General features: G+C 50.6%; 1 protein-coding gene across 4 annotated transcripts; it reads left to right on the top strand.

The window, feature by feature from the left end:
* The first annotated feature begins 262 nt into the window (after positions 1 to 262).
* PTGS1 (prostaglandin-endoperoxide synthase 1) lies at positions 263 to 20,670 on the top strand. 4 transcript variants are annotated; one of them, XM_081066430.1, is made up of 11 exons: positions 263 to 371; positions 463 to 552; positions 7,169 to 7,285; positions 7,662 to 7,802; positions 7,998 to 8,141; positions 10,020 to 10,201; positions 10,311 to 10,394; positions 12,104 to 12,350; positions 14,676 to 14,962; positions 18,218 to 18,365; positions 19,535 to 20,670. In XM_081066430.1, the coding sequence occupies exons 1-11, from the start codon at positions 365 to 367 to the stop codon at positions 19,888 to 19,890; spliced, it is 1,803 nt and encodes a 600-aa protein (XP_080922556.1). In that variant the 5' UTR covers positions 263 to 364; the 3' UTR covers positions 19,891 to 20,670. The 4 variants fall into 4 exon arrangements, with proteins under 4 accessions (XP_080922556.1, XP_080922559.1, XP_080922557.1 ...); XM_081066433.1 differs by having other exon boundaries at positions 287 to 371; positions 7,589 to 7,802; XM_081066431.1 differs by having other exon boundaries at positions 302 to 371; positions 463 to 2,519.
* Positions 20,671 to 22,765: the final 2,095 nt, after the last annotated feature.

The following is a 22,765-nucleotide window of genomic DNA, read 5'->3' on the forward strand; positions in this document are numbered from 1 at the left end:
ACTCTCAGTTCTGCCAGGAAGCCCTCTGCATTGCACATCATCCCCGGGCTTCACTTTCCTATCTACCAAATGGACACAATTCTGACACCATCTTGCTTTCAAAGCTCAAGTGCCTCAAGCATCTGGGGTGCAAAACCACTTTAGTGGCAATCATAGAATAATTAATAGAATGTCTTGGCTGGGGCGGGAGCAGAGGAAGTGGGTGGTGGTGGACGAGGTGACAGCCGGCTGGAGAGGTGGAGCCAGGGAATGGGGTGGGGAGGGGGCGGGCCAGGCGGGCCAGGCTGGCCAGCTCAGAGTTAGAGACGCTTGCAAGATTCCAGAAGTCTGTGTATCCTGCACCTATCCGCCGCCCCATGGCACCATGAGCCGTGAGTCCCGCCCCGTGCCCCAGGAATCCTCTTTGCCTCCTGGTGGAGCCTTGAATGCCAGTCTCAGCCCTTCATCTCTCTCCCCCTGCAGGGCGGAGTTTCTCGCTCCAGTTCCCACTGCTCCTGCTGTTGCTGTTGCCGTCCCCGGTCTTAGCTGCGGACCCCAGGGAGCCCGCTACGGGTAGGCGGCCTCCCTCCTTGTGCCCCGGGGAGCCCCGGATCCTGCGCCCCTGGCAGGGCCCCTCTCCCTCCTCTCCTCTCCGCTAGCCAAGCTTCCCCTTTCTGTTCGAGGTGCCTGGGAGGGGGGAGGGAGCTTAGTCTGTTGGTGGGGTGGGGGCTTTCTGAAGACCCCTGGGGAGTGTGGCCTTGGCTAGGGGGAGCTCCAGGGCTCTTTTTGGGGTAAGGCAGACTGGAACTCTTGCTCACTTTGGAAGAAGGGACAGTCCCTCTCTAGACCCCTCACCTGTTCTGGGCCCCCAGTTCCCCAACACTTCCTGTGGGGGCCTCTTTTAGAGGAAGCAGCAGACACCGCTGTGGGGAAAGTGGGCTGGTGAGTTCCCTTTCTCCAGCCTCTAACTTTCTGGGGACTCATCTGATTCCCAGCCCTGGTGGAGAAGATCTCTCCTGGTTATGACCCAGGCACATCAGTCAATCTGGGAAGATGGGAGGTGGAAATACATTTACAGAGCTGGGTGCTTCCCTGGACCTATGAGGCCCCCATTGGGCAGATGAGAAAACTGAGGCTCAGATAGGTGCCGTAACTCCCCCAAGCTTAGGCTCAGGTTTTGAATTTGGGTCTATCTGACTTGAGGCACTTTGCAAGGTCTTTGCACAGAGAGTTCCCCCACTCCCAAGTGGACCCTTGTTTCATCAGCCCAAAGATGATGGGGAAAGTCAGATCCTGTAAAATGCCAACACCCCTGCCTACCACCATGCATGTACCAAGTTTGAGGTGAAAGAATTCAGCTCCTCCCTCAGCTAACCTCCCTCCCACAGCTTACTGCTTCTGTGCGTGTATGTGCATGTGTGTGTGCATGTGTGTGTGCACGTGTGTATGCATGTGTGTATGTGTGCACGTGTGCAATGCCTAGACACGACTTCCTCCACCCCTGTAAGGCCCATCCATCTCTGAGTCTCCTTTTCCCATCTGTAAAATGGGGGCAAGAGAAGGTGGGAAGAGGAGGGGTCTGAGCTTCCAGTTGTGATGCTCTGGGGATTTGGGGCTCAAAGGAGAGAAGAAAGGAATCAGACCAAGTTTCCTGGGGGAGAGGGTTTGAATGGGTAGCTTTTGGGGAAGCCAGAGAGAGGATGGAGGGTGTTCTAGGCAAGAACAAAGGGTATGAGCAAAGGTCTAGTTCCTGGGAAGAAGAGGACGCAGACTCATGCGGCCAGCTCTTTACAGTTTACAAAGCCCAGTTGGAGGTGTTCACTTCTTTGGTGCTCACTACAGCCCTGCCAGGGAGATGTGATGGGTCCATTCTACAGAAGGGGGCTCTGAGGCCCAGAGAGGTGAGCCCACTTGTCTGAGACCCCAGTAGCAGAGCCAGGGCTGCCTAGGCTGCCCCAGTGATGGGTCTTGTCAGCTCCTGGATCAGCCCAGCACTTCTTCTGAGGCTCGTTTTGGCCCCATCCAGGCCCCTGGGGTGTCCACAGCTCACCCTGCCTGGCTTTCTGTGTCTGTTCTCTAGCCAAATGAGCCAAGGGCTGTGCCATTTTGTTTTTTGCCTTTCTCCTTATCTTTACATTGTTATATGTTTAAATGGAATGGTTATTTTCACTCCACAAACATTCCCGAAAGTTGTTTTTATGCTAGTGTTTGGCTGGTCTCTGAGTCTAGAGACACAGAGTTGGGAAGAGCTCCCAGTCAGATAGGGGAGGCAGAAAATCCAACAGACTGTCATCCAAGGGGGTCAGGGCCATGGCGGAGGGATACACAGGGGAGTGAGCAGTTGCCTCTGAAGCCTGAGGAATTGAGGGAGGCTTCTCAGAGGTGGTGACACGTCGCCTGGACCCTGAGGAGGGGGTGACTGAGCAGAAGCACTGTGAGAGTCTGCGAGGGTCTTCCTGGTGGAAGCAATGGCAGGAGCTGAAGCACAAAGTCTGAACCATGGGAGGCAGATGGAAGCATAGGGAACAGTGGGACAAAAGGTGGGTGCTGGCTGTCAAGGTGAGGACCGGGCCTTGGGCCTGAGGGTAATGGGGAGAATGGATGGGAGGGATGCCTTGGGGGTGAGACTGGACCGTTAAGGAGGACTTTTCAAGGGTCAAGGAAAGAACAGTGACCAGTTGGGTATGGGGGCAGATGTTTGGGCTGTACTTCCAAGTCTTTGGGGGCATTGAGGTCCTAGGCATCTGGGTACCTCCCACGGGAAGCCAAAGCCTGTGTTTGCCCCCAGAGGGACAGCAAATGCCGATCCCCTGGGAGATGAGGGTTGTACACACACCTGAGGGCAGGCGGAGGGGGAGGATGTTGCTTCTGCCTCTTTTGTGGTGGAAGAGGTGGATTCCATTTTGGAGGGGAAGGCTGTGGCAGGGATCCTTACTGCTCAAGTTCATCTCCTCCAGCTCCGGAACTTGGCTTAGTGCTCTCTCCCTGGCTAAGAATAGGGCACGACCTCCGTGCCAGGTGGAGGGGCCTGAGGTCAGCTAACCCTGGCATATGGGCATGCTAAGGACTTCTCGCTACCCGCTGCAGGCCGCCTGCTACCTATAGCCAGCTGCGTCTGCGGGCTAGGACACAGCTTCCTAGAAGCTCTTCCGGCGGTGGGCCCAACTGTCGAAGCCTGGTGTGGCGGTGCCTGGCCTCTGGCTGTCCACCCGGCTGCGTGTAGGGACTGGGGCCCAGGTCTGGCTTGTCAGGGCCCCCCTTTCTTTCTCTGTGGCTGCCAAGCCCCTGGAGCTTCTCTAAATATTATTCTTGTGGGATTTCAGTTCAGCCTCTTGTTGCCTGGCGTCTCTGTATCCTGGATCATTTGGTGTTCCCCTCCTGTGTCCGGAGCCTGACTTCTGGGCTGGGGAACATTTCCTTGCCTGACTCCTCAGAAAGTTCTGGAGGCAGGCGCTCCTGGACAGTCCTTGTCTGTGGGAATGTGTGCCATATGGGCATGCTGATCAAGCCCGCCTGTGGGGTGGCTTCTTCACGTGAAGGCAAGTTGTCTGCTGGTGGGGCTGGGGAGTCTACACTGACACAAATAATGGAGAGGGATAGACGGTCTTCACGCAGAGGAGAGAAGAAGTGGGGGCATAAAGGGAGGTCTCCTTAGAGCCTGCCTGCTCCACCCACTTCTGGGGTACACAGGAGAATGAGGCCCAGAGGGTCGAAGGGACTTGCCCAAAGACACACAGCCAGTAAAAGCAGCCACTCACTGGCATATCTTTTCCCTACTTGGTGCCAGGCCCTGCGCTGTGTGTGGGAACTCGAGACACGCTGGACTCGGTACCTGCATCTCCCCAGTTCTCTTTCTTTTTCTTTTTAAAAAATTAATTAATTATTTATAGTTTTAAGTGTGTTTTTCCAGGACCCATCAGCTCCAAGTCAAGGAGTTGTTTCAATCTAGTTGTGGAGGGCGCAGCTCACAGTGGCCCATGTGGGGATCGAACCGGCAACCTTGTTGTTAAGAGCACCGCACTCTAACCCACTGAGCTAACCAGCTGTCCCCCGCCCCCCAACCCAGTTCTCTTTCTTGATGGCTTATTATACAAGGTACCCTCCACTGAACCCAGAACTGGGCTGGCATGAAAGCATGGGGGATTTAAGTTAGACTGAAGGAAGGCCTTCTTTTGTGAATAGTTCCCAGAGATCTGGTGGTGGCAGGGGATGGTGATCACTCTGGAATTCTGATTTCATTCATGTAGGATTTTCGGGTTCACCTCAAAGGAAGGGTGACAAACCTTCTTCACCTGGGATCATTCCCAGGCTGTGGAACAAAGTGACTCTCCCCCCCATCCCTTCCCCAAATTAAGACCTGGAAACCTCTAGGGGGAGGAAGGGAGGAGAAGAGTGAGTCTTGGCTCTGGGATTTCAAAACAGTGAGGCTTGGGTGAGTCTCCTGCCTCCTGAACCTTGCATGGGGGGCAGAAGGGGGTGCGGAGGGCACCCACGCTTCCTAGGGAGTGCTGAGCAGATAAGCTTGAGTGGTGGCTGTGCAAGGCTGTGGACAGGTCAGCTAGAGCCCTGGCTTCCCTGCTGTGGGGAGGCTCACCACCAGGATAGGAGCTCCTAGTCTCCTCTCTGACACCCTGCGGCCCTCAGAGAGCTGTTGTCCTTGCTGGGGAGAACTTTTCTTGCTCTGGGGCAGCTGGTGTTTATGGAAAGATTGTGCAGGAGGAGGGAGGGAAAGTTGGACAGCCGGTCCGGAGAAAGGGAGGGGCCTCCATTGGGCACACAGCCTCTCTTGGCAGGACAGGGAGCTCTGCTGCCTGCTGGGGCAGGACTCTGGGCTAGGACGGGAAGCCTTCATGCTAGACTTCCTAGCCAGTGGCCCAGGGCTGGGAAGATGAGAGGTGTCTTTGCCCAAGCTAGAGGTGGCCAGTCTCCTTGCTTCATTTTATTAATTCCACAAACATTTGTTGAGCTCTGGCCACCCTATCTGGATCCTTTGGGTGGCTGGTTCTCTCCAGGACCTGGGTTGAGCCCCAGCTGCATGCATGGAGGAGAAAGTTGGGGAAAGTGTGGCTCCTTTACTTGGGGGCTCATGGTGGAGAAGCGCAGGTTGAAGTGGGATATGGAGCTGGGGTGAGAGACAGAGGGAGCAGTTAACATTCCTGAGATGCTTTCTGGGGGAGGCAAGGTGTGAGCTCAGGGGGGAGGATGAGGTCGATTTGGAGGAAATCTGTCAGGGAGGAGAAGCAGTCTGGGTAAAGGAAGAAGAGCTTTCCGACTTTGCGACAAGGGACAGGTCTGCCACAGAATGAGCTGGAACGACCTCTTGAGATCCTTTTGAGATCCCCACTGTGGGAGGGGTAGGGGAACTTGGCCTGCTGGGTGGTGAGAGGGCCTTGTGTGCCAGGGTTGGGATCTGGACAGTGGGGCCCTGGAGCAAGTGAATTAAGCAGGTGAGCAGAGTGTCCTGAGTGGGAGCGATCAAGGAGGAGAGTTTCAGACTCCTGAGCCAGCTACGGGCATGGTCCTGAGGCTCCTGGGCATTGCTGGGCCTGTGGTTGTGGGAGGAGGAGGCTGGGTCCTGCCAGGTTCCTGCCCTGGGTCCTGCCTGCCTGTGTCAGCCTGATAAGGCCTTTCATCCAGCCTGCTTTCCATTGGCCCCTCCTCCCTACAGAATGGCATAAAGATGCCATTGTGGGGGTATGGGGAGTCACTAGGGTTTAAGCAAAGTTATTTGCATGATTCTTGTGATTTGCTTCTTGTTTGTTTGTGCGTGTAGGCAGATGGTGGGGGTGAGGGTGTGGGGTATGGGGGTGGTGGTGGTGATGGTGGTGCTGGGGGCCCTCTCTCAGGTGGGGGCCAGGAGAACTCTTGCTCAGGACCGCTGCTGTGAAGTGAGGGGCGTCAGGCTTTGCCCAGGGTCATGCTCTCTGATCACAGCACCCTGAGATGACTTCCCAGGTTTCTCCCACCTTTTGCTACCCTTTTGACCCTTTCTAATCAGTTGCACAAAGAGTACAATTTCCCTATACCATGGGCTCTGGGCCTAGATAAGGAAGTATGTTTGCAGAGGGGAGCCTGGCGTTTTCTGTATGAGTCTGGGGAAGGAGCCCCTGCCAGGGGCCAGCAGTCCTGGGTCTATAGGAGACCCTGCTCTGTCCTGTGTCCTTGGCCAACTTTCCAGCTCTCTCTGAGCCTTGGTTTCCCCTGCTGAGCAGTGAAGGAGCACCGAGTGAGCTCTGAGGAGTTTCTGACTTTGCTCTTAAAGAATCACTGAAGCAGTGCAGATATGAGTAAGGAGGCTGTGGTCGGTGAGATCAAGGTTAGACATAAGGAGGGACTTCCTAGTGGGGGTTTCTCCAGGAGGCAGGGGCTGATGCTCAAGCTCCATTCACTCTCTCAGGAGATTTTTCCTGCCACATGTCTCATTCCCGTGGTCTCTGACCTACCTCAAAATCCTCAAGCCCAGACCCCCTGACGTGGGCCAAAGCTGGGCCTGTCAGGGATGGGAGCTGAGGCAGGTGAGATGCCCCTAAAACTAATACTCTGTCTTCAGGGTTCTGGGAAACTTTCCCCCTTGGACTTGATTGCTGAGTCTGTGAGGTGGAATGGAAGTAAAGGGATGGGCAGTTGTCTGCTGTGACTTCCTGAGTGACCCGTTGGGGTTTCCTCTTAGTTGGCTTCAATTCCCCATCTGCAAGTGGTCATTATGATACCTACTCTTCCTTCTGCTTTGTAAAAATAGAGGGCTGTTGGGTGATCTCATCTTCCTAGTATCCAGGTGCCCAGAGGTTGGGGGCTGGTGTAAGAGAATTCCCCATCTTGTCCCTTTCTGAACTCCACAAACCCTGCCCGTGGTGCTGGGTTCTGACTTGGCAGGAAGTGAACACTCTAGAAGCCTGTGGCTGCAGCGTCTTATCAGCTGTTTCCTAGCCTCCAATGTCACAACCTGGGGCCTGGACTCTTCCCCTGCCCCCTTTTGGTGGCAGCAGGGAGGGAGGGGGGACTTCCCCTGGGGGCCCAGATGTGGGCTACGCTGAAGATCCAGTGAAGGGTCTAGAAACGGCAGGGCTATGGGAACAGAGAGGGCCCTTAGGGGAACCCTGAAGTCCAGTGAGTTAGGACAGTGCTGTCACTTGAGTCCATGCCTCTGGCCCCAGCGAGAGATTTCCTCTGATTTGTTTCTTATCCACAGTGAACCCCTGTTGTTACTACCCATGCCAGCATCAGGGCATCTGTGTCCGCTTTGGCCGTGACGGCTACCAGTGTGACTGCACCCGCACGGGCTATTCCGGCCCCAACTGTACCATCCGTGAGCTGGGCTTGTCCTCTGACACCCCCACTTACTGCCCTTGTCTCTGGCCATGGCCCCTTTCTCTTCCTTGCCTGGCTTTGATCTGACACTGTCCCTGACCTCAGCCCTCACTCCCTGGTTCTGGGCTCTGTGGTGAGTCTTCACTACCAGCCTGACCTCATTCCCTGGCCCTGTCCCCTGTCCTCATATCTGGTTCTGTCTCTGTCATGTTTCATCACCCCCAAGGTCCCATCCTAACCGCAGCCCCCTGACCCGAGCCCCGTATGTTCTGCCCTGTTTCATTCTGGCCCTCGTTCCCAGTTCCCATCTGCCACCGGCTACTTCTAGTCCTGCCAGGAGGGCCCGACTGAGCGGTTCCCATTGTCCCCTGCAGCTGAGCTATGGACCTGGCTCCGGAATTCACTGCGGCCCAGCCCCTCTGTGCTCCACTTCCTGCTGACACATGGGCGCTGGTTCTGGGAGTTTGTCAATGCCACATTCATCCGAGACATGCTCATGCGCCTGGTACTCACAGGTGGGTGGCAGGTAGGGCCCCCCTAATCTGGAGGAGCAAAAAATACTGCTAGTTCTTGGAATTCTTCTGATAAGGGCAATGGGTGGGGAGACTCTATGATGCCGGATAAAACAAGCCCAACCCAAGAGAAGGTGGGGAAGGGGGTATAACTAGGAGTGGGAATCCCCTTGTCACCATTATTTTTGCCTTCTACAGCACGTTCCAACCTTATTCCCAGCCCCCCCACCTATAACTCGGCACATGACTACATCAGCTGGGAGTCCTTCTCCAATATGAGCTATTACACTCGTGTTCTGCCCTCTGTGCCTCAAGACTGCCCCACACCCATGGGGACCAAAGGTAATGGAGGTGGGGTTAGGGGCCTGGGGATCACAGGGGATGCTCAGTTGTCTTTTTTGGAAAAAAGCAGGCAGAAGAGCCATTGTTGACCCATTTTACAGACGAGTGGACCAAAGGCTGGAGGAGGACAGGGCTGGAGAATGAGGACAGCAAAGGGTGATGGGAGGTCTTGCCTGAGGTTCCCTAGAATGTCAGTGGCAGTCAGACTAGTGTTTCCATATTTCCAGAGTGCCTCTTTGCCTGAACCTTGTCTCCTGAATGGGTGGGACCCTGCGGGGATGGGCGTGACTTACAAGTTGAAATGTAGGAGGGGAGTAATAGTGTGCTTTTTATTTGGTGCTTCACTAATGTAAATAGTTTTACATGCTTCATCAGGGCAGTTTACATATAAAGTCCTGTTTCTTTTTCATTCGTTGCCCGCACCCCACTTGGTCTCATTGGTAGGGGTCTTTCTCCTAAGGCCTTCTGCCCACTTCCCTCCTGGTTGTCCAAACCCCTGAGAGTTTACCCAGTTCAGAGCCATCAATTCAGCAGCAAGTATAGAGGACAACAGAGGTGTCAGTCGGCCGCTGCCGTCACTTCAGTTCCCACCACATGGAGTCACTGTTGAGCACTGGTCCTGTGCAGTCCCACAGTTGTGTGCTTTCAATTCAGAACTTTGCGGGACCAATCAATTCTTGTCAGTGTCGTTCTGAGTGATGATTCCAGGTTAGGGGGTACAGACCACTCCCTCCAACTTCCCTTTTAGTGAATTCCCTTTGGAGTGCTTGATAGCCTTTCCTGCTAGAGGAAACCAGTCAGAGATCTGTTGATCTCGATGGGCTTTCCACACTGAGTCTCACGTGAGGTATTGGGAAAGAATGCCTTTACGAGAACACAGAAATTTAATTGTTCCTGTCTGCGAGCCAATTCATCTGGCATTGACATAATTAAGGAAGGCCTCGTAACACGTATTCTCATAAATGACACAGACACCTGCTTCAAGATGTCTTCTTGGCTTTACCCCAGACATAGAAAGACTGGCACCATTTAAAATAGGTGGGCAAACTCTAGCCTGCAGGTCATATCCTGCCCACCCCTGTTTTGTAAATAAAGCTTTATCGGAACACAGTCACATTTACTAAAGACTGCCTATGGCTGCTTTTTTGCTACAAGAGCCAAACAGAGTAGATGTGATAGACACTGTCTTGGCAAAGCCTTAAATATCGACTAGATGGATTTTACAGAAAAAGTTATCTGACCCTTGATTTAAAAGATACCATGTCACCAGTTCTCTGTCATGCTTACAGGATCTCATGCACTCCTCAAATCTGCTGCATAAAATAGGTTCAATTTGCCCTAGTTTGTAGATGAGGACATTGAGAGATGAAATGACTTATTTATGTTCACACATTGTATGGCACAGGCTGGTTTCAAACACAGGGTTACATTGCTCCAGGGCCCAGAAGTCCAAGTTCTTTTCTTTTTTTCCCCCTTTCTTCTTTCTTTTTGCTTAACTTCTTCTTTTCTTTTTTTGTTTCACTTTTTCAAAGGTGCAAACATACACAAAAGTTGAGAGGAAAGTATAATGTATCCATCTCTGGGTTTCAAGACTTGTCCACAATTTGCCAATCTTATTTCATCTGTCTCCTCTGACCTTATGTTTTATGGAGTAATTTAAAGCAAAGTCCAAATATCATGCCATTTCATCCACATATACTTCTAGGGGTTTCTTTTGGTAGAGAAGGTGCCAGGGACCATCTGTCGGGAGGGAGGTGGTCCTGTGGAGGCCTCTCTGGGCTTCCTGTGTGCACCAGTTTGGTGTGGTAAGCCCAGGAGGTCCTGGGTAGGAAGTTGCAGACAGGAGGCAGTCACTGCTCTTTCCCACTTGCCATCCAGGGAAGAAGCAGTTGCCAGATGCCCAGGTCCTGAGCCATCGCTTCCTGCTCAGGAGGAAGTTCACACCCGACCCACAAGGCACCAACCTCATGTTTGCCTTCTTTGCACAACACTTTACCCACCAGTTCTTCAAAACTTCTGGCAAGATGGGTCCAGGCTTCACCAAGGCCTTGGGCCATGGGGTGAGTACCTAGAAAGAGCTCAGGGTTTCTCTGGCCCTAGCGTGGCACATGCAGGTTGTTGCCAGTGGGGCAGGACCCCGTGATCTGAGTGGGCTCTCTCTGTCTTCAGGTAGACTTCGGCCATGTTTATGGAGACAATCTGGAACGGCAGTATCAGCTGCGGCTTTTTAAGGATGGGAAACTCAAGTACCAGGTAGCTCTGGCCATGGGGATGAGATACTGGGAAGGGGCTTCTACCATCTTCCTTGGCAGAGGCTGTGGGGGACCTGGGTGGTGTCCTGAGAGGGGCAGCTGCAGGAGCTGGAGGTGTGTGCAAGGAGGAGAGACAATAAACCCTGGATAAGGTGCCAGACAAGAGAAGCAGACAGGGTGCAGAAGTGGCCTCTCCTGTCCTCCTGGGAGATGGATTTTCGGGCTTGATAGGAGATGGGCATTTCCAGTTTGCTTTTGTTCATTTAATTATTCTGCTGTATTAATTGGGAACAACGATGTGCCTGGCACAGTTGATTGAACAGTGGCGGTGATAATTATGGGCCTTGCCCTCGAGGAATTCACAGCCCATCAGGGTCCACAGACAAACAGTAAGATGCAAGTTCCATGAAGCCTTTTTGTCTGAACTAGTACTGTCTCATAGAAAAATAACGGGAACCACACATGTAATTAACATTTTTCTAGTGGCCACATTCAAAGGAACATGTGAAATTGATTTTAATAATACATTTCATTTAACCCCATATATATCCAGAATATTATCATTTCAATCTGTAATCAATATACAAATAATTAACAAAATATCTCATCCTTTTCTTCTCATGCTAAATCTTAGAAACCTGATTTATATTTTACACTTACAGCACACCTCAATTTGGCTGCCAAATTTTCATTGGTGATATATGATCTGTATTTAGATTTCATAAAATTTACAGTTGAAGAAGTAGATCCTCATGCCCCAGTTGCCCTAAGTGTGCTTAAAGATTTTTCCAGTAGCGCAAGGAGTAGTTTTAAAATTTAAATCTAAGTTAAGTAAAATAAAAAATTCAGTTCTTCATTCACACCAGCCGTATTTCTAGTTGCTCAGTAGTTACACATGGAGTGGCTACCATGTTGAACTGTGAAAATATAAACAAATGAAAACCAAAATAAAGAGTTCATGGCTGAATCCTTAGGGCTAAGAGCAGTATTCGGCTTATAGTAGGTCTTTGGTGTGTGTTTATTGAATGAATGAAGAAAGTGCCATATAATCAATTACACTTGTGATAACCACTACCAGGGAGAAGCCACGAGAGTGTTCAGAGGATGGGGAAGTCTTCCTTAGGAGGTTGCAAATAAACCAAGAGTTGCGTGAAGGTTGAGGAGGAGTTAGGGAGGGTAAGAAGGGGAAAGGGCTTTCCAGGCTAGCATGTGCTGAGGCTGGGAGAGGGGAAGGGGCTTGAGTGCCTCCGAAGAAGTGACAGAAGGGAAGTGTTGCTACATACCTGAGTGATTGTGGGTGAGGATGGAGACATCTGTGGGGCCATGATAAGGATTTCTGATTTTTACAAGAGCAGAGAGGAAGGACTTGGTGTACAGCCAGGGTGTGATATTAGATGTGGGTGTTTTAACGGATTGCTTGAGCAGCAGTGCTGAGAATGAACTGTTTGGGGGCAGGAAAAGACACAGAGAGCCATTTAGAAAAGAGTCAGGATGGAAGATGAGGGTGGCTTGGAAGCTGATGGTGGTAGTGGGAAAGGGAGAAAGGGACCCATTTTAAGAGAGATTTAGGAGGTCGAGTCAACAGGCCTCGGTTAGGAAGGACGGGCAGTTACCCTGTGTGATACAGGCAACTGTAAGTAGGAGTGAGAGGGTGTCAGCTGTGTCAGGTTCAGGTGCCCTGCCTCATTGCCAGGTGGCCCCATCCCACAGGTGCTGAACGGAGAGATGTACCCGCCATCGGTGGAAGAGGCACGTGTGGTGATGCGCTACCCACGGGGCATTCCGCCCCAGAGCCAGATGGCTGTGGGCCAGGAGGTGTTTGGACTGCTTCCTGGGCTCATGCTCTACGCCACCCTCTGGCTGCGTGAGCACAACCGTGTGTGTGACCTGCTGAAGGCTGAGCACCCCACCTGGGGCGATGAGCAGCTCTTTCAGACGGCCCGCCTCATCCTTATCGGTGAGGACTCCAAACCAGCCCTGTCCTGGAAGGTCATCCCCTCCGTCCTGAGAAGCAGGAGATGGAGGACTTGGGGACAGAGAGCTGGGATTAGAATCCTAGCTCTTCTGCTTACTAGCTATGAGACCCGGAGCAGTTCCCTTCCTCTATGTGAGCCTCAGTTTTCAAATCTGGACACTGGGGATAATGATGGTTGTAAGGACTTGTTGAAATGAATGAGAATGCCCTCAGCACATAGTAGGCCTTCAGGAAATGGATGACTGTGGTGCTTGAAGATTAGCTGGGTAACTCGCAGCCAATTCCATTAGCCATTTTGAGTCTCAGTTTCCCCACTGTACTGCACTCAGATACACAGCACAGTGACACTGCCGGTATGTGCCGGTACGTGCAGGTCCAACTCCAGCTCAGCTTGCCTAGCCTCAGGAGTCCTCACGTTTCCTGCCCTGCATGTGTCTGCCTTCCTGGAGCTCAGTAGCTTCTGTGTGACTCAGGGACAGGATATTTTTGTGTCCCCTACGGGGGCGAGTCTGCAGCCTAAAATGTCAGATGGTTTCCTGCCTGGGAGCTTGGCCCCCGACACCCCTGTCCAGACCGTGTTCCCTCTGACTCAGTAACCCCCTTCCCTGACCTCTGGGCATCCCTGGCTGTGGCTGGTCCCAATTATAGTGCCTGATTCCCTGGAGCCTGGAAGAGCCAGGTACTGGGGATAGAAACAGCCTAAAGAAGAAGAAGGGGGTGGTTCGTGGCAGGAAGCTGCTCAGCATGCTGACTGGTGATGAAACGATGAGCAGGGCAGATGCAGCTGTGGCCCCAGGACTTCAGTTAACCTTCTCCAACAACCTTATGAATCACATATGATTACCCTGGTGAAAATTAAGATTCAGAGAGGTTAAGTGAATTCTCCAAGACCACTCAGCAGAGGAAGACTTGACTCAGGTCTGGCTGCCACCGAGTTTCATGCTACTTCTACCACATCACAAGGGGGGCTCGTTGCTGAGTGGGGAGGGGTCGCATGCCTTAGACTGAGCTTTTGTGATGTGCGAACATGGGGAGGACATTCTCCCCTCCTACCGACACTTGGGGCTCCTGCTTGTTACCTACACATACTGACACTTCCTAGTGTACCAGGCCCCGTGCCAAGCAGTTCAGATGCATTTGTTCTCTACTCCTCCCAGCCACCCTATGAGTATGAACTGATATTATTATGACACATTTCTCAGATAAGGAAAGTGAGGTTCAGAGAGGTTAAGTAACGCGGCCCAAGCTCAGGTGGCTAGAATTGGTGAGGCCAGGATTTGGACCCAGGTCTGCTGATGGCAAACCCAGTGGCTCCAGATCAATTTGCTGAACGCCAATTTGTCTAATGGCTGATTGGCCAAAATATCTGTTTCTTTTAGTATCTAGATGATCGGTTTTAATTTTGTTGTGGAATGTTCAATTTGCTTCTTTCCTGTCTCTTTGCTTTGTAGCTGGTTACTGAGGGAGCAGAGGGGGGAGAATCTGATATATAAGAATTCTGATATAAGAATAAGAATTCTTTATAATTCTATAAGCATAAGAATTCTGATATATAAGAACATGTAAGAAATACATTTGGGACTAGATTGACCTTCTGTCCTCAGTGTCCCTCTCTTGCTACCACAGCAGCTGACACAGGGGTCTCTCCGAAGCCCTCGCATTCCCCTCCTGGGCACACTGAGAACCCTAAGTTCACCTCCATTTTTCCATATTTTGCGGCCTCTCCAACTTTTTATTTTATTGGGCAATATTGGGGAACAGTGTGTTTCTCCAGGGCCCATCAGCTCCAAGTCATTGTCCTTCAATCTAGTTGTGGAGGGCGCAGCTCAGCTCCAAGTCCAGTCACCATTTTCAATCTTTAGTTGCAGGGGGGCGCAGCCCACCATCCCATGCGGGGAATTGAACCGGCAACCTCGCTGTTGAGAGCTCGCACTCTAACCAACTGAGCCATCCGGCCGCCCCTCCAACTTCTTTTAATGGGCTGTGAGAGGGTGGTCACCCAAGGCTCACAGAACCAGTTCTCAGACACTTCCTTTGCATGTTCTGGTTAGTGGGGCCCACAACCTTCCTTCGGAATGTAGGAGCAGGTGGCGGTCCTAATTTGGGACGTCAGTCCAACCTGAGACAGAAAATTCTGTTTTCACACCTCACTACGAAAAGCCAACGTGAACGTGGCCAAATGAAATGAAACAACAGTAACAGCAATGAAGAAGCAAAAGCAAGCCCTTTTCAGGAACTGGCCTGCTTGCCAAGCCCGGTGACTAAATCGCTGTGCTCTGCTTACCCTTCCCCTGTACTCCCTCCCAGGAGAGACCATTAAGATTGTGATTGAGGAGTACGTGCAACAGCTGAGTGGCTACTTCCTGCAGCTCAAGTTCGACCCAGAGCTGCTGTTCAGCAGCCAGTTCCAGTACCGTAATCGGATTGCCCTGGAGTTCAATCAGCTCTACCACTGGCACCCTCTCATGCCCGACTCCTTCAAGGTGGGCGCCCAGGAGTACAGCTACGAGCAGTTCCTGTTCAACACCTCCATGCTGGTGGACTATGGGGTCGAGGCCCTAGTGGATGCTTTCTCTCGCCAGATAGCCGGCCGGGTAAGTCTCAGAGGAGCCTTGGTGAGGGCAGGTGGGCTCTGGGATCCAACAGACCTGGATCCAAACCCTGGTTTTCCTTTCTGTAAAATGGGGACAGTGTCGCTCCGACAAGGTGGTTGTTAGCAGTCCTTCATTCATTCTCATTCTTTTGGTCATTCAGTAGCACCAGGCATTGGTCCAGCTGCTAGGGATATAGTGATGTGAACAAGACCAGTGTGCTATTTGGGTCTTTGTCCATTTGGCACTTACACCTTAGAAGGGAGCACTCGTCATATGACAGCTATCATCATTTGAGTACTTACTATGTGGTAGGCACTGTGCCAAGTGCTTCTCTGATGTGATCAGAATTAGAACATGTTAGGAGAAAGCCCGCAGTGCTCTGGGAACTCGGAGAGAGTCTTCTGAGCCAGAGTTAGGGTCTGTGGATAAGGAAGGGAAGTTTGAGCAGAGATCCAAAGGATGGATAAGATTCTCCCGGGGAAAGAGGTAGTGTTAATGGTGAGGGGTGACTACGTTCCAGGTGGAGGGGACAACAAAGGCCTGGGGCTCAGAGGGCATGGCAACTTGAGGGCCAGGAGGACATTCAGGGTATGGTAATATATGTGAAAGTGCCTGCACACAGTAGGTCTATTAAATCACAGGCCTCTGTTTGGGGCTGAATGTTCCCCCTACTGTTCCATATGTTGAAATCCTAACCCCCAGTACCTCAGAATGTGACTGTAGGTGGAGACAGGGTCTTTAAAGAGGTCGTTAGGTTAGATGGGGTCATTGGGTGGGCCCTAGTCTGACCAGTGTCCTTATGAGAAGCCAAGACTAGGATGTGGACACGTACAAAGGGAAAACACTGGGAGAACACGGCCATCTATAAGCGAAGGAGAGAGGCCTCATGGAACCAAACCTGATGACTCCTTGATCTTGGATTTTTAGCCTCCAGAACTTAGAGGAAATACATTTCTGTTGTTTAAGCTGTCCAGTTGGTGGTGCTTTGCTATGGTGGCCCTAGCAAATTAATGCAGGCTTTTCCCCAGGAATTCCTAACCAACTCCTTCCTCTTCCCCACCTTTGGAAGCTCCCATCTCAGCTCCCCTCATCTGGTTCTGCTCTAATCCTTGTCCTATCACGAAGTTGTGGTACCGTATGAATTGAGGTTTCTTCCTGGTAATTTGACTGAAATTGGCATATGCTGCCACCCATGGGCAGCTGCTGGCTGCTTTGTGGGTGCTCTTTTCTGTGGGGACACAGACAAGAACAGAGACAATAGCTTTTGTTTGGAGCTACGGTTTCCAAAGAATTTTCAAGGAATGACCATGACAACGCGTATGAAAAGCCCTGCTATTTTCTGGCACAAAGGAGAAGGGCAACAGAAGTGTGTTGACTCTCCGGATTTTAAAAGAGAGAGTGAGAAGTGATAAAACCGGGCAGATAATTACCACACATGGCCTCCACCTTGGGTCATCATGGGACAACGTTGTGATGTCTGCTTTGCATATTTTATCTCGCTTATTTCACCACAACCATATCAAGTGGATGCTCTTACTTCCCTCATTTTTGCACAGGCGGAAACTGAGACTTAGCTTCAGTAATTTGCCCAAGGTCCCTGTGTTAGTTTCCCAGGGCTGCAAAAGGACCACAAATTCGGTGACGCTAAACAGCAGAAATTGATTCTTTCACAGTTCTGGAGGCTGGAAGTCCAAAATCAAGGTGTTGGCAGAGCTGTGCTCTCTCTTAAGAGGAGACTCTGTTCCATGCCTCTCTCTCAGCTCCTGGTGTTGCCAACAATCCTTGGTGTGCCTTGAATTGTAGGATCATCACACCAAGATGGTGCTCTCCCTGTGTCTCTGGTGTTTCCTTTTCTCAGGACAACAGTTATTGGACTAGTGCCCACCTGAATGGAATATGACCTCAAGTTGATTACATCAATTTCCAGATAAGGTCACATTCATAGGTTCTGGGGGTGAGGAGTTCAACATATCTTTTTGGGTCACCCAGGTCAACCACAACAACCCCACAGCTTGTAAATGGTTGAGCCGAGACTGGGACCAGCCTCTGATGGCTTTGATCCAAAGTGTATAATTTCACCCAAATATGCTCTTCCTCTTTCCCACTCAATTATATATGTTCTATTCAAATTCTTTCTTAAGCATTAACGTTTTCAATTCATCTGAACAACAGAGTTTTCTTTAGGCCAATGCTCCTTGATAGTTATGAATCAGTTTTTTTTTCCCCTAGAGCTTTCTTTATCTCACCAGGTTACCTGGGCTTTGAGACCCATTGTCCCTTCATTCACAAGATATTATACCACCCATTAGTCTTGGAGTTAAACTCCAAGTTTAGTTAAGCTAAATTTGTTTATATATATTATAGTTTTCATGGCAAGATTTTAGTTCCCTCCTTGCTAGCTTATGACGGTTCCCTTCCCAGCAGGAAGGAGAAACAGATATAGTCACTTATGCTCCTGTGAGTGGCTGTATCTGGTTGGAATGGAATGACTTGATACTCTGTCTTCTACTTTCTAGGCCTGAGTTTCTGTCCTAGTGGTGGCCGGTTACTAGGGGTTCACTTTTTAATACTAGATGCTCAGTAAATTATGTTGAATCTCAATACTATGATATAGGCAATGAAAGCAATAGCAATAGTTTCCTTAGTAGAATCCCTTAAAAGAGTAAACATCTCTGTTCTATAAGAACTGATTTGGAGAGTGACAGACACATGTTAGTTCTGCCAGGTATAATTTTAAAAATATCATGAGAAAGCCCTAAAATTTTGGCCTCTCGAGCGAATATTCATCCATCCTCCTGTTTCCAACGCTTGCCAGCTCAGAGAGTTTTCTGTCCCTCCAAACTTCATTTCCAAAGCTGGAATACCTGTCCCCTCTGCTTGAGCTCTTGGCTGTGACCATACTGGCCATCTCCTCTGCAGAGTCCCAGTTGCTAAATCTAATAGTTCCAGAAGCTTCCTTAACAGGATGTTGGGGGTTCTCACCTAAATTCAAAGGGCTTGGGAACAGTGTGGCTGGTGAGCCACTACAGAGGTCCTCTTGGCCCACTCCACACTTTGAAGATGAGGAATCTGAGACTCACGGGGGGTCCCTGAGAAAGCATGGAGTCGCAGGCCTGATGTCAGGTCCCCAGCATGGTGAGGGTTAGGCTGAGACATGCTCCTTGTCCTAGCTCAGGAAGGACTCCCGACCGGAAGTTCTTCTCCAGGACAGTGTGGCCCGGCTCTCAGACCATAGCTGTGTTTATCTCTTGGCAGATCGGTGGGGGCAGGAACATAGATCAGCATGTCCTGTATGTGGCCATGGATGTCATCAGGGAATCTCGAGAGCTGCGGCTGCAGCCCTTCAATGAGTACCGCAAGAGGTTTGGCATGAAGCCCTACACCTCTTTCCAGGAGTTCACAGGTGAGCAGCTGCTTCCTGGATCCCTGTCCTCAAGGGACTGGCACGAAAGTGAGGGAGACATCGAGGAAACACAATGGGCCAATCCCTGTCGCCAGCACTGTGATTAAGACTACAGGGGGTGTGGGATGACAAATAACCCCACCCGGGGAGAGAAGGTGGCTTCTCAGCTGGGTCGGAAGGATAAATAGGGATTTTTCCAGATAAAGAATAGAGGTCATAAAGCATGAGTACCAGGGAGAATAGCCATAGGTGTGGCTGGAGTAAGGGGCATATGTGGGGTGGGCGGGGGTTAGTGATGGAAGGTTGGGAACAAATTGTGTAGAATCTTGGATTCTATGCTAAACATTTTGGGTTTTACTCTGTCTAGTGGTTTCTAAATACCCATTTATGGACCAGCTACCTAGAATCACTTAGGAAACTGATGAAAAATACCAAATCTTAGATGTCTCTCCCAGAGATTCTGATTTGGTAGGGCTGGGTGGTGCCCAAGACTCTGTGTGTGTGTGTGTGTGTGTGTGTGTGTGTGTATACTGTTGTTATTGTTATTGTTGTTGATGATCCCCAGCTGTTGGGCAGCTAAGTTTGGGAATCCTTGTTAACAAACAATGGGGAGCCACTGAAGGGTTTTGATGAGGGTGTGACACAACCCAATACTGTGTACATACTAGTGTCCTGCGGAAGGTGGATTTGAGGAAACAGGTAGGGAAGCTCAATGACAGTCTAGAGGGGTGGAAAGAACGCTGTCACTCAATCTCTGTGTGATCTCGGACAAGTTACATTACATCTCTGAGTTCCAGTAGAATGCAGGGTCTTAGACCAGGATAAGGCCTTAAAACCTGCCTGTGAAGGAAACAGATGGGTTGCTTCTCCCTGCTTTAATGATCAGGTCATTAGTGCACAGAGAAGTGAGATGAGTTGCTCAAGGTCACACGCTGCTTGGGGCAGACCCAGGCCCTTGACTCCTTCTTCAGTAGTGAATTCCTTCCCTAGATGCAGCTCTGGAGAAGGCTTGATCTGCCAGGCCAGATTTTGGGGTATGTGTTCCATTGCTTAAATTGTTCTGAAGTTTCTTATTCTTCCCAGAAAAAGATGGACCTGGAAGTTTCCCTCCGTAGATTAAACTTAATGGATGATATCGTGATTCTGACTCTAGCTTCTCCACCTTTTAGGAGAGGAGGAGATGGCAGCTGAGTTGGAGGAGCTATACGGAGACATTGATGCCTTGGAGTTCTACCCGGGACTGCTTCTTGAGAAGTGCCATCCAAACTCCATCTTTGGGGAGAGTATGATAGAAATTGGGGCTCCCTTTTCCCTCAAGGGCCTCTTAGGGAATCCCATCTGTTCTCCTGAATATTGGAAGTCGAGCACATTTGGTGGTGAGATGGGCTTCAACCTTGTGAAAACAGCCACACTGAAGAAGTTGGTCTGCCTCAACACCAAGACTTGTCCCTACGTTTCGTTCCATGTGCCCGACCCCCACGAGGATGATGGCCCTGGTGTGGAGCGGCCATCCACAGAGCTCTGAGGGGGCAGAGCAGCAGCATTCTGGAGGGGAGAGTTTTGTGCTTGTCTTTCCAGAATGCTGAGGCCAGGGTTGACCGTCTGAAGCATTGGGTTTCTAGTTTGGCACCGAGAGTATCAGGGTTGACATTTCGAACTTCGTGTCTTTTCCCCATTGTCTGGAATATCATGGTCTTGTTTGTCATTCTAAAGTACTGAATTCCTGGTTAACCATCTAGAATGTGAGGAGTGGGTCTCATTGGCATGCCCAAACACTGAGCTTCTGGTTGACACCTAGAATGTCCGATATCTGGTTGATGTGGAATATATTCTAGGATGTGGAGCTCCTGATACAATCATGTAGAACGTTAGGGGGTTCTAATTTTGCATTCTAGAATTTTGGGGAATCTTCCAGAATGTTGACTTTCTGATTGGTGATCTAGAAGGTTGTGTTGCTGGTTGTAGGTCCAGAATAGTGGCTGGTGTGCTAGATTAGTCCTGGGCTGAATGTCTAGAATGTTGATTTGATTCATTTTCCTGTTCAATGAGATAGCCACAGAGCAGGAGAATCTAATGAATGTGTACGAAGAATGTGTTGCCTGAATCTGTGCCTGCACTGAGGGGCCAAGGAGGTGGGGTGTTCTTCTTGGGTCCCCAACTTAGACCTTGGTCTGAAGATACAGAGGGAGCAGGTGGGCTTTTTCCAGGCCATCGGTTGGAAGAAACTGGAGCTCTGTCTCCATCCAGGTCTTGACTCACGGCAGCTGTTTTTCATGAAGCAAATAAAATTCTTTTTCCAAATTGCTTGCTATGTATCTCTTTTGATTCCATCCCTAGAAGCAGAGGCAACACTAAAGTGACCTTTCTCCCAGCCACAGCACGGGGCTTTCCACTGGGACCCCTGGGGCTTGTGACTGTCTAGAACTTCTACCATTGATGCTTCATGTACCCCCAGGAGCTAGGCATTACCTCCTCCAGGCTCTCCTAAAACACACAACTCCCCAACTCTAGGACTTGTAGCATTCAGCTCCCACCATCTGATGAAAACAACTTCCTCTCTTACAGAGCCTACAACAGAGATGAGGGGCATCTGTGTGCCAACTTTACACATTTAATTCTCATTTATTCTCACCTCAACAGTAGGTAGGAGGTGTATAAAAATCCCCATTTTAAAATGAAGGAAACGGAGATTCAGGGTGGTCACGTGACGTGCCCCACAGGTGCCTGAGCCAGGTTGAGACTCAGGTCTGTCTGAGTCTAGAGTTGTGCTCTTTCTCCCATCCAGCTTCCTCTTGCTTCCTAGTTTGACTCAGTTCCAGGCCCGAGCTTACCTGTCTGGCTCAGGATCAAAGGCAGAAGTTGGGGTGAAGCCTCCAACTGATTTCCATGCTATTCGTTCAGTCATAAATATTTATTTTCCTCACTGCCTACTACACACCAGTTATTGTCACAGGGTTGGGGTTGCAGCAGTGAGTGATCAAGACAGACAAGGCTTCTGCAGGTATGGAGCTCACATTCCAGTGGGGGTAGAGCCGACGAGAAACAAGAAAATAGTGTGATCTCCCTTCGAACTCACTTTTCTCTGCCCTCCGAAGCTTAACACCTGAGCACATGACCCTTTCACCAGGCACACAGACCTGCATAGCCAGCAGAGAGAGAGGAGAGGGAAGGGCAGAAGTTGGGAAAGGTCCTTTGTGCTCTGCACTTTGGGCTTTGGAGATCCTGGGGAAGAACAATGGCCCAGAATCAATGCGGGGGGGTGGGGGGAGGCGGGGAATTGGAGTCCAGGCTTAAGCGCCCTTGTCTTATAGTCCAGAAAGCCCTTGTTTCTCTTTTGTTGGCTGTAGTGCCTCCATTTCCTCCTGGCCTTGTTGGATGCAGAAAATGCAGTCTTTCCCGGCTCCCCCAGTTGCTCTGATCTGGAAGGATCCGTGGGTGCTGGAAGTGGGGATGGAATGCTCGTGTCTTGTCTTGCTTGTCTGTGTCTATTTCCTCTCTTCTGCTAATACCCCTACTTTGCCTGAGAATCCTCCCTCTCTTGTTAATTTCAGTCTTGGCTCCATCATGAGTCCTGTCCAGGCCAAAGGGCGGGCCTGTGACTCAGTCCCAGCCAGTCAAACACCCTCTCTTTACCGATCGTTCCTGAGTGGAGACTGAGATGACTGACTGGTCTGTCGCTCAGCTGTGCTCTGCAAAGTCTGTGCATTTATTCCCGCTTCCAAGATCCCCAGGGAAGTCTGGATTCCTACACTCAGGACTCCAGCTTTTCCTTCCCCCCGGGGGGGGGGATGCGCCATGAATCCCCATTTCACTGATATGGATCAGAGTGTGCATCTGCTGCTTGCAACCAAACCTTAATGGCTTTGAGGTGACAGAAGCACTCTGATGGCTCTGGAGGGAATTTTGATCAGCAAAGACACAAACAAACTAGTGCGTTAGAAAGAGTACCCTCGGGTAGGGTGGATAATAGAGCAGGAAGAACCAGAGGCTGGAAGAATGGTGGTGAGGAGGCTGTGGCCCTGGTCCAGCAGAGAGATGATGGCTCCGGGACCAGGTGAAGGGCTGTGCATGGAAGGGTGGGGTAGATTTTAGGGGTAGACTTTTCTGGAATGCAGCTGCCTAGATTGGATGGACTTTGTTTTGTATGGACAACTGTGTATGGAAATTTTGCAAATGGGAACTTAGGTCAAATGCACCAAGAAGGCTTTTTAAAGTCAAGGATCTTAATGCTCATAATATGAACGCCCGTTCCCGGGAGTTTGCTTTGGCGGGTGTGATGGTGAGTTTTACGTGTCAGCTTGGCTGGGCTACAGTTCTTTAATCAAACCCCCATCTAGATGTGACAGTGACTGTATTTTGCAGATCTGGTTAACATCTGTAATAAGTCCATGAGATTACCC

The sequence above is a fragment of the Rhinolophus hipposideros genome (genome assembly GCF_964194185.1).
Source record: "Rhinolophus hipposideros genome assembly, chromosome: 11".
Lineage (NCBI taxonomy): Eukaryota > Metazoa > Chordata > Mammalia > Chiroptera > Rhinolophidae > Rhinolophus > Rhinolophus hipposideros.

Excerpts from the sequence above, each read along its gene's own strand:
- PTGS1 (XM_081066430.1), top strand. Across the intron at positions 7,286-7,661 it reads CGGCCCCAACTGTACCATCC|CTGAGCTATGGACCTGGCTC; the intron begins GTGAGCTGGGCT and ends TGTCCCCTGCAG. Across the intron at positions 8,142-10,019 it reads CACACCCATGGGGACCAAAG|GGAAGAAGCAGTTGCCAGAT; the intron begins GTAATGGAGGTG and ends CTTGCCATCCAG.